Source organism: Malus domestica, chromosome 15 (genome assembly GCF_042453785.1).
Source record: "Malus domestica chromosome 15, GDT2T_hap1".
Classification (NCBI taxonomy): Eukaryota; Viridiplantae; Streptophyta; class Magnoliopsida; order Rosales; family Rosaceae; genus Malus; species Malus domestica.
This window is the reverse complement of record NC_091675.1, coordinates 5,838,672-5,857,052: the sequence shown is the minus strand read 5'-3', so window position 1 is coordinate 5,857,052 and position 18,381 is coordinate 5,838,672. Positions and strand designations below refer to the sequence as shown.

Sequence of the window (18,381 nt, the reverse complement as noted above, 5' to 3'; positions counted from 1 at the left end):
ATAAATAATTCATATTCAAATTCCATTACTCTTCTAGGTTAACTAAACAAGAAAATTCACAAATTCTAAAAAAAATAATTTCGTCATTTCTATTTCTGTCATTTCAAATTTACCTAATTATCATAGTAATTATAAATTTCCTTATTCAAACAAAGTATTAGTCAATAACCAATTGCGGCTTAAAACTATATATGATCAATTGATCTAATTAAATACTTTCAACAAAAATTAAAATGTAATTTTCTTTTGAAATGCAAAAACTCCTCATCCCTCTTTCTATATATATATATAGCAAGGTTAATTATATTTGTTTCACTCTTATGTAAGCATGCCTAACCACTCCCGCCGACAAAATTCGATTCGTAAAGAAAGTTTTGAAAAGTTAGATGTAACATACGTGAGCGTTTGGAACGGTTTGAGGAGCATGCATATTTGACCATTTGGTCAAGCTATGGTCCAAGCTTGATGAGTCTATATTCTTGGATAATGACTCTTACCAGCAAAGTCCACAATTATAAGCAAAATGCTCTTAATTATTGTTTAGATAAAGAACACGTGAGCTACTAATTTCGTTTTTGTTCTTGCTTTATGGAAGTGGAGTCATTTCGTGATGGAACTTGTTTTCCATAGACCCGCGAAAGAGACTTTAAAGATTGATTTTTCGTTCCAGCAAGTAACCAAACCAATGAAACAAAAACGTAAAAGTCTGAGAATATTACTAACAGAAAGGGAAAATTTCTACTTTGGTCGAAACTGTTCAAACTTTAGTCAATTGGCAATGTTGGGGATAGTTAATTAAACTCTGCATAATTTGGTTATATATGGCTCTCAGCCGTATTGTTGTTTCAACTTTTTTTAGTTATATATAATATTATTATTGTTAGGAGGTGATTTTTACACACGTGTTTTAGTGTCTCGCATATTTTTATTTACGGTCTGAAAGGCTAAAAACAAATTAAACAGGGGTGTGTGTTTATTATTATTATTTTTTTTTTTTTCGGAAGAGGGTTAAGGGGACTGAGAAAGAAAAAGGAAAGAATACAAAACCGTGATAACTGTCGAAGAAAAAAATTCATAACCAAATAAAAAATTACAAGATGAAAAAATAATCAAAACCAAGAAGCTGAGTAGTATTTATTGGGAGAGAAAATAATGAATTTCAGTACTGAATTACAAGAGTAATTAATTAGCAATAATTTCACCATATGGTTAATTATTTTTCTATATAGTGCTTTATTTTAACTAAAATGAATTGATTAATCTTCCAAATAAAAATTGAATTCTATTAAAGGGAATACTAATTGTTTGTGAGAGAGAAAGCAGCTTGATCATCAGTTGGGCTTGCTGGTTACGGCCTTTCCATGTGGTGATTGCGTTTCACGGACCTTCCTCTCCCGAGACAGAATTCTAGCAATCCTGCAGCACATGAAGATTAATTATTAGTCAAGAAAACAAATAGTAATGAGCAATTTTTAATCAATATTATAACATATATGATCTTGCTAAAATACGTATATAGTGGAGATATTTGGTGAATGATGATTAAATTATATATTACCTTACGAGAGCCTCTTCATTTGTAGATTGATGGGCAGGTTCAAAGGCACCGGTATCCATATTCACCCTTGAAACAGGCTTTTTCAGCAATTTCTCTCCAACTTTCACAAGATTATCCAAGTTTTCCTTCGTAGCAATGTCTACTGAAGACACTGTCTTTTCCAATGTATCATCCTACAAACATAAATTTGCCTCACGTAAATATTTTTTTCAACATATAATTGATTTATATAGCAATATAAGTATGCTCTGTTGTCAAAGTGTAAGTATTTTAAACATACATAGAAGGATCGATGTATATATACCTGGATTCGAAGATAACTTTTCTCACAGTTAAGAGCTTGGAAAACAGTGGCAAGGTGAAAATCAACCATGTCACTACTGGCTTGGGTAAATACATCGATGAGTGGACAAGAACCTCCGCTTGTCAACCATGCCAAAAGACCCCATTTAGCTACGTCATTGGCATGGTACTTCTCCTCACATTTTGCAGAACCAGTACCCAACGACACAACTAAGAACCGACCATACTCAGTTGGTCTCGTGGAAAAGTTGAAGTCGGAATTTCCCTGGTGGATTTCCTTCGTGACTTCGTTTATGGCAACCAAGGCCTGAGAAATGAACAAATTTAATCAGAGGAAATCGTACTGCTAGTTGGTAATTATATTGTCATGAATAGATAAATATGTCTTTTACATAAAATATAGGTGTTTAGATTGGATTCCGAGATAGGTATTCCCATGAAAATTCAAAATTCTAACACTCGAGTTTTTAATAACAAATTAGTCTTATCCATATTTTAACTATGGAAACTACGTACTAATGTTTACCGGGTTATTAGCAGCGACACCGCCATCAATGAGATGGAACTCTCTTGTTTCACCAGTGGAAGTTTTGGTTTCAAAATGATGTGCTGGAAGGTAGGTTGGTGCTGCTGAAGTTGCAATACATATGTCCGAGAGTAAAGCATCTACGCAACTCTTCTTCTTGGCCTAAAATCAACAACATACACACACAATAAATATATATGTAGAGATAGAGCAAACTTTTTCACAAAATTATTCCAAGAGAGAGTATTAAAAAATTAACCAACCTCATAGCTGGAAAAGATGGTTGGTTGGAGCCGCTTTATATCAAAAGTTGGGATTATAACGTTAGTCAATGTGTCGTTCAATCGTTTGTCTCCTAATTTTTCCTTCACTATATTATGTAAATATTTCCCATCATATTTTGGTCCCGTCAAATTTTTAACCATATCCACGGCTTCACCAATTAGTGGAGCGCTGAAGAAAAAAAAAATGATTATCTGATTGTTAGCAACAGTAGACTTGTGAAATATAGGAAAGAAAAGAAGCAGAAAGAAAAGATTAACGAATGAAAAAGGTCGATAAGCTTATAAGAAGCAATTGAAAAAAGTTGCAGTTTCATTATAAAATTAATTGGCAATATGGAGTGACTCAATTTAATTACTTATAAACCCATGCAAGATCCTTCCTCCTAAAAAAGTTAGGTTCTACTATAAAATCAATTGAGAATATGGTGAGAAACCCAACTTATACTTAAAACCCAGGCAACGTCTCTTCTCCTATCATTGTAGAATTCATTCCCAATGCATGCAAGGTCCATTTCAAACAGATTTCAAGTTAAGATTGTAATTAAGTAGGTACCTGTCCTGGGGGAAGATTTTCGGGCAGTGTTCGAGGTAGAAAGCGTTAATATCTTTAGCAGAAAACAAGGGACGATTATTTTCATCTGGGGTAGTAAGCATGGCAGTCACAAGTCCACCTGTGCTAGTCCCTGTAATTACATCAAAGTAATCTGCCAGCCTTGCATCTTCACCATCCAGCTTCTGCATATGGCCAACAAATTAAAGTGAAGGTTAGTTCGAATGTGCAAGCATATGTTGTGCATGAGATTAAATTAAAGTGGCGTTTAACATTTTTAATTTGAAGTTAAATTATGGGTTTAAATTGAAATTTATACCTGAAGCTCAGACTCTAGGAAGCTGAGTATAGTTCCGGGGATAATCCCTCGGATACCACCTCCATCGATGCTAAGAACAGTGACGAGGTTTCCATAAGTGGGAGACTGAAGAAATGATCTTGCTCTTTCCATTTGAGAAAACGAAGGCATATTATGAATGATAGTCGGCACAGGGAAGCGTACGTAGGAACGAAACGGTAAGTACTATTATGAACCGGAAGCAAATGCAGAAAGCAAACCTGGGTGATGACAATTAATCTGGGGGATGACAAGATTAATTGAGTGTAAGAACCTTGAGTACCTATCTACGCCTTATATAGAGATCTTTTCCCCTCCAACTTTGACCCTAAGCTTGTAGGTATGTATCCAAAACAAGTTTTAGTTGGACCATTATCTATTCCTGACTTTTCAAATTAGGTATTGCATTCTTGTACTGGACATGGTTGGTTAATCAAAATGACAGTTGAATCTTCTAGGTGATTACACTATCAAGCATAACAGTCCACTTTAAATCTTATTTAAATTAGGGGCTTTTGAATTTTAATCCCTGAATAAGATTAAAATTTAATAAAAAATTTAGTCATTTAATATGTACTTAATTCAAATTCATATTATATTTTTGTTTTCATATTTAATAGATATCTTATTTTCTCAAAAAAGAAAATTCTTATTTAATGTCTCTACTTTAAATTTTAAATTTATTATTATACATATTTTAATTCTTTAATTTTATTTAACTTCCTTTTTAGTGTAACTAAACATCCGTACCATAACATTTTTTATTGAACTAGTATACTGAAATGTTTGTACCTAAATATATTTTAATGAATTAGTGGCACATAAGAAAATATGCAAAAACATTAGTTTGTACCTAAATATATTACACTAAATTAGTGTATCAAAATATATGTACCTAAATATATTATACCAATCTAGTATACCGAAATGTCTATACCTAAACATATTATACTAAAACTAGTATACCAAAATGTATGTACCTAAATATATTGTAATGAATTAGTGGCACATAAGAAAATATGCAAAAACATAAGTGTATCGAAAAGTTTGTACCAAAATTATTTCTTTATTATATAAGATACCTACAATAAAGTGGTGATGGAAATGTCAACAAATAAGGCTAATTCATTTTAATTTCAAAAGAAATTAAAATTTACTATATTTTACATAAAATGTAATTCATGGACACCATAAAATTATAAATAAAAAAAGAAATTGAATGCATATGCTGACATTAAATAGAATCTAAGGGACTAAAATCAATATTTAATCTTGTATAAGACATTTTTCTAAACTTCATCTTATTTAAGAATTAAAATCTAGTTTTCTATTTAAATTATAGGCTTATTTATTATTACGCTCCTGCAATTCAATTTCCCCCTGAAACTCATAAGTCACCACTTTATTCTATGAAACTCGATTTTGATCTCACTTTACCTCTTGAAACTCAAAAAGTGCTACTTTATACCCTGGAATTGATTTTGATCTCACTTTTCTCTCTAAAATTCAAAAGTTGCCACTTTACTTACTGAAACTCAATATGCACTCCACTTTTGGTTTTTTTTCTAGGAAGACTTTGGATGCGGTCCTTAGTTATGAATATTCTTTGATTGAAACCTTGTTAGTTTTTAATTTTTTATTGAGGTCCTTGAAATTAATGTGATAATTGTCACAGCCCGTCCTGAAATTCATTTATCAGTGATGTAAAATGATAGCTTTATCCTTGGACGGGAAAATGGTAGTGTGTATGTGTGACATATTGAGACTTAGAGGTTGTTTTGTGGTCTTGGATTGGTGACCACGTGGATCACACACACACCACACTCACTCCTTCTCTTTTCTTCACGTGCTCTCTCTTATCTCTCAGACTCTCTCTCTATCCTTCTTCTTGTACGGACAAACACCAAGGACCTCTTAAACCTCACAGATCGAGGAAGAAAATGGTATCATTGTGTTCGTGAGGACCCTACGAGTTCAAAGGTATCAATTTCAGGTAAGGAAACCTTCAATTTCACGTGGAATCCCTAGCCCCGATTTTGGTCACTATTCATGTGGACGTAAATATGTTGATTTCAGGGAATTTCAAGCTCATAGAGAGCTTTAGAAGGTCCTAAGGAGGCTCGGGGTGGTTCGTTGGATAAATTTGGACGTCGGGATAGCTAGTTTCGAAGTTGACCGGATTATCGAGCTTCCTCAGGTAAATTCTAGTGGATTTCAAGGATTAAAAATGGTATAACGTGATTCTACATGTTGTTAGCTTTCCAATGGTTCAAATTTCATAAGTTTTGGTTAAGAAACGAGCGAGAATAGACGTTTTAAATTTTTACCCAGTTTTTCGGTGACCGGCGACTCGCCGGAGAAGATGACGTCATATTCCGTCAGTTTGGACGGAATATGCTGACGCCGTCAGTCAGTTTTAACGGAATCTATTAGATTTTAACGGAATATTCCCTAACAACAGTTAGGGAATCCGTCAGTGCGCCTGTGCGTGAGGCCGTGCCCTCCCCGGCCCGTGAGGGCGTGTGAGCCACAGAAAAATTATTTTAAAAATATCACAATGTTCGTGAGGTTGTGTAGGTCACGTTGGTATATTCAAATACCAAAATTGATCAATGCATGAAAAGTTATTAGCTAGTTTTGCCTATGTGCTTTAAAATAACGTTTTTATAGTTAATTCGCATATAAGTGAGACTTATCCCGAGGACGAGCGTATCCACGGGCGACTCGGGGGTTACGACCCATCGATATACCAGTGAGTGGGCTTTTGTTTTTAGTATATATTTATATACTTGATATATTTCCCAGAAATGCATTTTTTTGAGAAAGTATGCTTTGAAATAATATGTCAAATGCTTTTATATTCTGAATATGCATTTCATGGTTGCATATATATATATATATATATATATATATATATATATATAAATGTGGTGTTGTGGAGGCACAGGTAAGTTCAGGTAAATTATGTTTGATTATGTGAATCATCGATGATGTGATATGTGATTAAATAATGTTGAGCTCATAAAACTGCACCTAGGGTGATGGTGATTTAGCCAGAGATATGAAGTACAAGTATGTTTATTTACATCACCTCCCACACTATATGCTCATATTGGATCTAACTTAAGTGCACAGTCTTGTTGTACAGACCTTTTTCATGGTTCCGACTCATAGGTGACTAGCGATTTATCGTCCGGCTATTATGAGAGAATAGAATTGAGCATAATTATATTACACCCAATCTTGTCGTACAGACCCCTTTTTAGTGATTCCGACTTATGTGCAGTATATTGTCGTATAGGTCATTGTAATGACTCCGGCTAGATTGACTTTTGAGCTATGAATTCAGCTGTACAAACTACCACATGGGTTCTGGCTAACATATTATATTTCTATGAAATCATTCTTACCTGGATTGTTTACTTTGTTATATTTTGGCATGGCATACATATGACTATGATTATGTGAAGCATGAATTGAATTGTTATGATTTCAGATATATATATATATATATATATATATATATATATATATGCTTATATCTTGATTTTAGAAAAATTATACATGTTTTACAGCGAGGGGTTAGATATATTGATAAACAAAATGATTTTGTAAAACTTTTGTTTTTGCCCACTCACGTTTTCTGTTTTGCACCCCTCTAGGTTTTAAGTAAGCTTGTTGTTGGTGGCTTGAGGACGTCGGCAGTTCTGACCTATCTAAATAATAGTAGGACATTCATGGTACTGTATAACTAGTACTTGTCCTACTGGACTGCACCTAGACTTTTATGCTCTGATTAGGAGTGTTTACTGTTGTAATTAACTCATATCACTTTCTGTTTAGTAGTGCACTCTAGTAATTCGGTTTTTAATTATTCATATAATTCTTATCTTTATTGCTTTTGCACTGTGCACATGACTACGTCACTCTCACATGACGGCCAGCATGCCTTGACCTCAATCAGGGTGTGTCAGTTTGGTATTAGAGCCTATGTATAGCAGTTCTGTATAATTATTGAATGTTCTAATCCTTGTGATGTCTTATGTCAGAACTATGCCGCCTCGTAGAGAGCCCCGTTAATCAGATGAATCTAGTTTCCCTGATATTGCTGAATTAGGGGAAGCTATAGTTTCTGCCATTCAAACTGCATTCCGTACTCCCCAGATGACACTTCTTGAGACAGTTCATAATCTGAAGTTGACTTACTCATGGGAAATGAAGGTCATGAGGGGGCAGAAAAATGGCTTAATCATGTGGAGAAGACCTTTCAAGTGATGCAGAGTTAGGGGAATCTTGCTCCTGATAGGTGGGTCGAGATGACTACCTAGTTTTTTGGAGAACAGCCTGCATCCTGGTGGAGACATGAGTCTTATCAGTTGACCCCAGCAGATATTGCGGACTGGGAGTGTTTAAGGAGTTGTTTCAGAAAATGTTCATTCCTCATACGTATATCAATCGTAAGAAACATGAGTTTACTCATCTGAGGCAAGGAAAGATGGCCGCTAATGAGTATTACAAGATGTTTACTGATATGTCGAGATATGATCCGGAGGTTGCTGCTAATCCGGTAGAGATGCTTCGCCGTTTCAGTTTGGGTACTAAGAAGAAATGGCGTTCCATAGCGACATCGACTCATTGTGCCTCTTACCAGGAGTTTTATGAAATCTACTGAGGATTGAGGCCTCAGAGAACATGCCTAGTGAAAGTGAGGATGAGGAAGGAAAGAATAGGGGCCAGAAAGGAGATGACAAAGGAAAAGGGCAAGCATTTCAGGGACCCCGCAAGACCCAGAACTTTAATATGAGTGGTGGCAGTTCCAGCTCTTCTAGCGGAGGATTGAGTACTAATATGCAAAGGAGAGGTGGTAGATTTACTGGAGGCCCTAGGTTTCAGAGGTAGAGAGATTTTGGTGGTTCAGGTGGATTTGGTGCTCCCTTATACCGCAGGTGTAATAATCGGCATTTTTTGAAGTGTATGAGAGGCAGCAATGGATGTTTTATTTATGGACAGATGGGTCATAGGGCTGCCCAATGCCCTCAGAGTCAGCAGAGACCCCAACAGCCTTCATTCCCACCACCTGCACTTACCCAGCAAACTTCAGGATCTGGTGGTTATACTCAGACTGGACGAGGAGGTGCCTACCACTATCAGGGCGACGCCGCTCCTTACACCTCAGGACGACAGTAGTACTCTCAGGATTCTCAGTATCAGAGTGGGTATCCTCAGTATCATGGAGGATCTATGACTTATCAGCCACATTCAGCCAGTGGATCTCAGTGGTACCAAGGGGACAACCCTAGCAGGCAGAGATTGCTGCTAGTAGTGCAGGATCTTCAGGGTAGTCGGGTCAGCAGAGGCAGGGACGTGGTGTTCATGCCAACAGATGTCATGGTGGACAACAGCAGAATCAGGGGTGTATCCACAACATGTCACTGCAAGATGCCCAGAATAATCCAGATTTAATCATGGGTACGTTAAATATTTTTGGTCATTTTGCTAGAGTATTAATTGATTGTGGTGCTACACATTCTGTTATTTCTCATACATTTGCTCAAATGACACAACCTCATCCTACATTTCTAGGATATAATTTAGAATTTTCTATGCCTATATGGGATAAATGTTTTGTGGATCGGGTATATCCAATGATAGTAGAGGATATTATTATGCCGGCTAATCTTATGTCGTTGGATATTATGGATTTTGATGTGATTTTGGGTACTGATTGATTACATTATAATCGTGCCAAGATAGATTGTTATGGGAAGACAGTCACATTTCATTGTCTTGGATTACCTGAAGTTACATTTGTAGGAGAGCCTAGTGGGGTGAGGCATGGTATTATTTCAGCCATGAAAGCAAAGAGATTGTTGTCGAAAGGTTGTCAGGGATGTTTGGCTTATGTGGTGTTGAATGATGATGCTCCTAGTAGTGTGGAGGATGTTTGTGTGGTCAATTATTTTCCGAATGTATTCCCTGAGGATTTGCCTGGATTACCGCCAGATAGAGAGGTGGAGTTTGTTATTGATCTGCTTCCAGGTACGAATCCTATATCTTTGACTCCTTACAGAATGGCTCATGCTGAATTAAGAGAATTGAAAGTACAGTTGCAAGAGTTAGTGGATAAAGGTTTTATTCAACTAAGTACTTCACCTTGGGGAGCTCCAGTGTTATTTGTGAGGAAGAAAAACGGAACTTTGAGGCTATGCATTGATTACAGGCAACTAAATCGGGTAACCATTAAAAACCATTATCCATTGCCTCGTATAGATGATTTGTTTGATCAACTCAGAGGTGCCTGTGTATTTTCTAAGATTGACTTGAGGTCAGGTTACTACCAGTTGAAGATTAAAAATGAATATGTCCCTAAGACCACATTCAAGACTCGATATGGTCATTAGAGTTTCTTGTGATGCCATTCGGGTTAACTAATGCACCAGCAGCTTTTATGGATTTGATGAATCGAGTATTCCAACCATATTTGGACAGGTTTGTTATTGTCTTCATTAATGATATTCTGGTATACTCTAAGTATAAGGCTGAGCATGCTAGACATTTGAAGTTGGTGTTGAGCAGTTTGAGGGAACACTAACTATATGCTAAGTTTAGCACATGTGAATTCTAGTTGAATCAAGTGGCACTTTTGGGATATGTCATTTCTGCTCAAGGCATTCAAGTGGATTCTCAAAAAGTGGTAGCTGTGGAAAATTGGGAGCAACCTCGAACCGTCACCGAGGTACAGAGTTTTCTTGGCTTAGCAGGCTATTATAGACGGTTCGTTAAGGATTTTTCAGTGATTGCTTTGCCATTGACGAGGTTGACGCGAAAGGATGTTAAGTTTGAGTGGGATAATAAATGTGAGCAAAGTTTCCAACATGTGAAGTACTATATCACCCATGCTCATGTTCTAGCGCTTCCAGATTATGGCGGTAATTATGAGGTTTATAGTGATGCTTCTCTAAATGGTTTGGGTTATGTATTGATGCAACATGGTAGAGTAATTGTTTATGCTTCGAGACAGTTGAAACCTCATGAGAAAAATTACCTTACACATGATTTGGAGTTAGCAACTATTATCTTTGCCTTGAAGATTTGGAGACATTATCTTTATGGTGAGAAATGTAAGATCTTCACATATTATAAGAGTCTCCAGTATTTGTTTACTCAGAGAAATCTTAATCTTCGACAGCGAAGGTGGATTGAGTTACTTAGTGCACGATTGAGTATCACCCTGGTCGTGCAGTGGCGGACACACCTAGTAGAAAGACTCCAGCCAGACTTAATGTCATTTATGATTGTCATGTTCCTCTCTTAGCAAATTTGAGGTCCATTGGAGTGGAGCTAGGAGTGGAAGATCGAGAAGAAACCTTACTTGCTAATTTTCAGGTTAGGCCAGTATTAATTGATTGTGTGCTTGAGGCTCAGATGATTGATGAGGAGACCCAGGAAATAATTCAAGCAAGGAACCAAGGCAAAAAGAAAGATTTTGAGATTCGAGAAACTGATGGCATGTTGATACAGGAAAGCAGGAAATATGTGTCGAATAATGCAGAATTAAAGAAAGAAATTTTGGATGAATCACATATTTCGGCATATGCGATGCATCTAGGAGGCACTAAGATATATCATATCATTAGACCATTTTATTATTGGCCGGGTATGAAAAGAGAAATTGCCGAATATGTGAGTAGGTGTGCCATTTACCAACAGGTTAAAGATGAAAGGAAGAAGTCGTTTGGGTTGATGCAGCCACTTCCCGTTCCATAGTGGAAATGGGAAAATATTACTATGAATTTTATGTACAAGCTTGCTCGTACACAGAATGGTCATGACGGCATTTGGGTAGTAGTTGATCGGCTTACAAAGTCAGCGCATTTTATTCCAGTGAGGAAGAAGTATTCGTTAAGCCGATTAGCTAAGTTATTTATATCGCAGATTGTGAAGTATCATGGTGTGCCAGTTAATATTATCTCGGATTGGGATCCTAGATTTACTTCCAAGTTCTGGATAGCATTCCAGGAAGCTCTTGGTATGAGATTGCTTTATAGTACGACATATCATCCTCAAACAGATGGACAATCTGAGAGGACCATTCAGACATTAGAGGATATGTTGAGATCTTCAGTGCTGCAGTTTGGAGATAGTTGGCATGATTGTTTGGATTTGATGGAGTTCTCCTACAAGAACAGTTATCATTCGAGTATTGGTATGGCACCATTTAAGGCACTTTATGGGAAATCTTGTCGTAGGCCCTTATGTTGGTCAAAGGTTGGCGAAAGAGTTTTAATGGGCCCTGAGATTGTGGATGTGACTACTCAAAATGTTCAGGTAATTAAGTCTAACCTGAAAGCGGCCCAAGATCGACAAAAGAGCTTAGCAGACAAACATGCCACTGATCGGAAGTATCATGTAGGCGATTGGGTATTCCTGAAGCTATCACCTTAGAAAGGTGTTGTATGATTTGGAAAGAAAGGAAAGTTAAGTCCTAGGTACATTGGACCATATATGATCACCAAACGAGTCGGTGAGGTTGCTTACAGGCTTGAGTTGCCTCTAGAGTTGTCCAAGGTGCACGATGTATTTCATGTTTCGATGCTTCGACATTATGTTTCAGATCATTCGCATGTGATTCCTCCTTAACCTTTGGAAATTAATCCGGATTTGACTTATGATAAGGAACCAGTGACTTTTTTGGATTGGAAAGATAAGGAACTAAGGAACAAGACTGTGCGTTTGGTGAAAGTATTATGGAGAAATCATTCAGTGGAAGAAGCTACTTGGGAGACAGATGATCGAATGAGAGAGATGTACCCACGCTTATTTTATGATTATTAATGGATGTATTTGTTATGTATAATTTCGAGGATGAAATTTTACAAGGTGGAGAGATTGTCACAGCCCATCCCGAAATTCATTTATCAGTGATGTAAAATGACAGCTTTATCCTTGGACGGGAAAATGGTAGTGTGTATGTGTGACATATTGAGACTTAGAGGTTGTTTTGTGGTCTTGGATTGGTGACCACGTGGATCACACACATACCACACTCACTCATTCTCTCTTCTTCTCGTGCTTTCTCTCATTTCTTAGACTCTCTCTCTATCCTTCTTCTTGTACGGACAAACACCAAGGACCCTACGAGTTCAAAGGTATCAATTTCAGGTAAGGAAACCTTCGATTTCACGTGGAAACCCTCGCCCTGATTTTTGTCACTATTCATGTGGACGTAAATATGTTGATTTCAGGGAATTTCAAGCTCATAGAGAGCTTTAGAAGGTCCTAAGGAGGCTCGGGTGGTTCGTTGGATAAATTTGGACGTCGGGATATCTAGTTTCGAAGTTGACTGGATTATCGAGCTTCCTCAGGTAAATTCTAATGGATTTCAAGGATTAAAAATGGTATAACGTGATTCTACATGTTGCTAGCTTTCCAATGGTTCAAATTTTATAAGAAACGAGCGAGAATAGACGTTTTAAAGTTTTACCCAGTTTTTCGGTGGCCGGCTACTCGCCGAAGAAGATGACGGCATATTCCGTCAGTTTGGACGGAATATGCTAACATCGTCAGTCAATTTCAACGGAATCTGTTAGATTTTAACAAAATATTCCCTAACGGCAGTTAGGGAATCCGTCAGTGCGCCTGCGCGTGAGGCCGTGCCCTCCTCAGCACGTGAGGGCGCGTGAGCCACAGAAAAATTATTTTAAAAATATCACGATGTTCGTGAGGTTGTGTAGGTCACGCTGGTATATTCAAATACCAAAATTGAGCAATGTATGAGAAGTTATTAGCTAGTTTTGCCTATGTGCTTTAAAATAAGGTTTTTATAGTTAATTCGCATATAGGTGAGACTGATCCCGAGGATGAGCGTATCCACAGGCGACTCAGGGGTTACGACCCGTCGACATACCAGTGAGTGGGCTTTTGTTTTCAGTATATATTTCTATAGTTAATATATTTCCCAGAAATGCATTTTTTTAGGAAAGTATGCTTTGAAATAATATGCTAAATGCTTTTATATTTTGAATATGCATTTCATGGTTGCATATATATATATATATATAAATGTGGTGCTGTGGAGGCACAGGTAAGTTCAGGTAAGTTATGTTTGATTATGTGAATCATCGATGATGTGATATGTAATTGAATAATGTTGAGCTCATAAAACTGCACCTAGGGTGATGGTGATTTAGCCAGAGATATGAAGTATAGGCCTGTTTATTTACGTCACCTCCCACACTATATGCTCATATTGGATCCAACTTAAGTGCACAGTCTTGTCGTATAGACTTTATTCATGGTTCCGACTCATAGGTGACTAGCGATTTATCGCCCAGCTATTATGAGAGAATAGAATTGAGCATAATTATATTACACTCAATCTTGTCGTACAGACCCCTTTTTAGTGATTCCGACTTATGTGCAATATATTGCCGTATAGGTCATTGTAGTGACTCCGGCTAGATTGACTTTTGAACTATGAATTCAGCCGTACAAACTACCACAGGGGTTCCGGCTAACATATCATATTTCTATGAAATCATTCTTACCTGGATTGTTTACTTTGTTATATTTTGGCATGGCATACATGTGACTATGATTATGTGAAGCATGAATTGAATTGTTATGATTTCATATATATACAGCGAGGGGTTAGATATATTGATAAAGAAAATGATTTTGTAAAACATTTGTTTTTGCCCACTCACGTTTTCTGTTTTGCGCCCCTCCAGGTTTTAAGTAAGCTTGTTCTTGGTGGCTTGAGGACATCAGCAGTTCTGCCCTATCTAAATAATAGTAGGACATTCCTAGTACTGTATAACTAGTACTTGTCCTACTGGACTGCACCTAGACTTTTATGCTCTGATTAGGAATGTTTACTGTTGTAACTAACTCCTATCACTTTATGTTTAGTAGTGCACTCTAGTAATTCGGTTTTTAATTATTTGTATAATTCTTATCTTTATTGCTTCCGCATTGTGCACATGGCTACGTCACTCTCACGTGACGGCCAGCATGCCTTGACCTCGGTCGGGGTGTGTCAATAATTTATTTCTATGTAAGTTACTATATTTTTTAAATTATAAATTAGAAATTTTAGTTGTTTATATAAATGAGATTTTAAATAAAAAACCATAATTTGTGGGATTAAAAATATTAAAATATAAATATACTATTGTGTGTGTGTGTTTGTGTGTGTGTATAAACATGGGTACATTCATCATAATTAACCAAAAAAATTATTGTATCAAAACATGGGTACATTTTTCAAAATCACAAAAAAAAAAAAGATATTAGGCTTAATAACATTAGTAAATTTCTTCGATTAAACTTGACATGGATACAATTTAAAATCAAAGAAAAAAGAATGTACCCATATAAGTTTAAAAATGGATTAGAAAAAAATTGAATAGATTTTATATAAAAAAGGGTACATTTTACATATAACAAATTGGTATATTTAAGAATGAGTACATTTGAAGATTAAAAAGTTTTACATTAATGGTACATATAATTAGCATGGGTACATTTAGCAAAATAAAAAGTACAAATAAAAAAAATATATGTGTACAAATGCAAATAAACTTTAAAAAATATGGGCACAAAAAGAAATTAATATCTGGTTACAAATTAAAACAGAAAAAAAAATTGGTACAAATTAAAAATGGGTACAAACTAAAGCTAAAAATATATGATAAAAAATTTAGTCATAAATATAAATATACTAATTGTAACATTTTTAACATTAAATGAATGTATTTAAAAATATAAAAAAATATTTTATTATTGAAATAATTAATGATGTTATTAATACCCAAGGACCTTGATCAAAAATTAAAAAGGAATAGGATTTTAATCAATTGAGTAGTAAAATGAGGGATGAAAACCTAATTTCTCATTTTTTCTATGTATTCTATTAAATAATCATTAAGTTTACTTTTGTGATATAATTAGGCACACTTATAGCTAAGGTGGCACAAGTATAAAGCTCACATATCCAATCAAATGTAGCTACATAGATTGAAACAAAAAAAAAAAAAAAAAAAAAAAAAAAAAAAACCAAAAGAAACCACCCCCCCCCCCCCCAAAAAAACAAAAAACAAAAAAACTTGTTTTTCCACTCGTTGCCCATACCCCCCCACTTTGTTCATATGTTTTTAATGGCCGTGGCTGGTGAAGAGATACGATGGTTTTTTTTGTTCTTTTTTATTATGCATTTATTTCAAGGTGAAATTTGGCATATTACCAATTATAAATTTTGAAGGGATGAACTTATTTAAAAAAATTGAAACAAGGCATGTAAAATGAATTTTGAATTTTAGGGAGTAATCTTTGAGTTTCAGAAAGCAAAGTGAGATTAAAATCTAGTTTCAACGAGTAAATTGACGACTTTTAATTTTCAATAGACAAAGTGAGATCAAAATTGAGTTCCAAAGAGTAAAATGATAACTTTTGAGTTTCAAATGATAAAGTGGGATCGAAATTGAATTATAGGGAGCGTGATAAAAAATAAGCCTAAATTATACAAGATAATTACACATACAATGAAAAGATCATTAAGCGCGTGAACGTGTTTTGGTGAATAAAGTTGGTGATTTTCAGCATTGTTGATTACATGCTATGTTCTCGCATGTATGAATGGGGAAGAAAATTCATTCAAACGAGTAATAATCTTATTAGTGATGATATTTAGACACACAAAATTGAAACTATTGATGATTAACTCTATAAAGTACTTGAGTTCCACGTACAATCATGAAAGGTTCACGTTTTTATAGAGTGTTAATAATGATGTCGATCTTGTTTGTCATAGCGTTATTGTAATAGTGCATGGCATGGGCACATAATTATAAACTTACCCTTTATTATTCTTCATTTAAAAGTTTAAAATACAACCTATGCTATTATGCATGTCAACGTTTCAGAGAGCCGGGTTAACGCTCACTCATAACCATATCAATAGTATCTCCTAACTTGTATCAATTATCAGCTAGACAACACAGCATGTGTGAACATTTTAACACAAGTCTTGATATTAATAAAAGTGCAATCATTATTCATTATATATTCTAATTTATTGGCCTTACATGCAGCCAATTTCACAAGTAGCAAGATATTAAACTTGGTAATTCGGAAGGGCAAGCTAAAGACACTATTAGGGCCTACATTAAACTCGATAGTGCAAGGTAAAGGCTCGGTCACAAAACTCAGTTTGATATCATGTCAAAATTTGAAAGGGACGGACAACTGTTCAATTCTAATCATACCGATATTGTTTTCAAACTTAAATTTTACTATCTGTATAACACATCAAATGTAAAATTTTATCATGAAAACCCTGCACTAGAACGGAAACCATTTATCATATCTTGTAGTTTATTTCGTTAATTTTTCGATGTTTGATTCTTTTAAATCTTCAACATGACGAACTTTCTTGATTTTAATTCTAAACTGTTCTGAATTGTTGTTCAGCCAAACAAATACACATACAATCATGACTAACTATAATTTTCAACACACACTACTGGACTTTTATTTCTGAATGATTCAGTTCGAATTCAACACGACAATTCCAATAGTGCACTTGCATCTTAAAATAATTAACTATTAAGTACCAAGAAAATCGAATTCAACACGACAATTCCAATAGTGCACTTGCATCTTAAAACAATTAACTATTAAGTACCAAGAAAACTTAAAAACTGTGTCGAAACTTTTGACCAATATTCCTCATCCATAATAGCACGCAAGTGTACAGTAAATAAATAATTCCCTAATTCAATCACGTTGGGTGAGTCTAACCTAACCCTAAGCCTCTCTAGCCGACCTTGTTGGTTACGTAACTACATAAGGGCTGCAAAGTGCCGTTTTGACATTAGAATGGTCTACTAAATGTGCATGTGGTTTCTCTGATATTACTCTGAATTTATTTTTTTGCACGAACATTTTTTACTAGAAAGAATCTGGTCTGAACAATTAATTAGAGAAGAGGCATTAATCCAAGTCATGAAAAAATCAACAAATACAGAACACGTTGTCAAATCATGGTGTACCGCGTACTGGGGTTTGGTTTTTCTTTGTGAGATTTCCCAGTTGATTATAATTCGTCCTTTTGGCTTATAGAGACTAGTTGGGCATGCCCAAGTACCGTTTCTTATAGGTCTTTTGACTAATTCTTTTTTTCTTTTCGACAAATTCTTGTTGCTTGACTACCCTGCCTTGGTGTATGGTTTTTCTAATCTAATTCTTCATTACCTTAGCTGCTGTCGCCAAAAAATAAGAACAGAAGAAATGTTATCTGTGGTTATAAATTTTCAACTAGCTAGAAGGTAATGAACTATTCCATCCGAAAATATCTGCGATTATTAGAGCATGTCTAGCGGTGATCCAAAAGCCATGGCAATTGAGTCAAATTGCCCTTGCTCCAAAAATTGTTGGTCCACCGGTGCAAAATTTGGCTGGCGCTCGATGGGCTCCAGGAAGCCTGTTGGACTGCCCTTGAAAGAAGGGAACTTTAACGAAAAGCTCCCAGTACTGTTCATTTTAACGAAAAATCATATTTTTACACTAAAAAATCAATCATAATACTATTCATTTTACCCTTTATTTTGTTCTTATCGTTAAAACTCAAAGTTTTCAAACATTTTTCATTAGTTTTCCTTTGAAAGAATTGCAAGGCCTTGCGCCCGCTGGTAATGGTGACGTCGGCCTTGCAATAGGGTGGGGTCCACCCACATGTTGTACCTAGAGCCAAACGGGTCCAATTTTTGCTCGCCACAACTGTTGAATTTTTAACCGTCTGTTGATCAAGATCGTTGGATTTTC

At 35.6% G+C, this 18,381-nt stretch overlaps 1 protein-coding gene across 1 annotated transcript; it reads right to left on the bottom strand.

The window, feature by feature from the left end:
• Positions 1-1,106: 1,106 nt before the first annotated feature.
• On the bottom strand, positions 1,107-3,827 carry LOC103455985 (patatin-like protein 2). Its single transcript, XM_008395604.4, has 7 exons — positions 3,541-3,827; positions 3,225-3,406; positions 2,651-2,840; positions 2,388-2,549; positions 1,863-2,168; positions 1,559-1,731; positions 1,107-1,416 (listed from the first exon to the last, which is right to left on the bottom strand). Exons 1-7 carry the CDS (start codon positions 3,688-3,690, stop codon positions 1,332-1,334), a joined length of 1,248 nt encoding a protein of 415 aa, XP_008393826.2. The 5' UTR covers positions 3,691-3,827; the 3' UTR covers positions 1,107-1,331.
• Between the last annotated feature and the right edge of the window lie 14,554 nt (positions 3,828-18,381).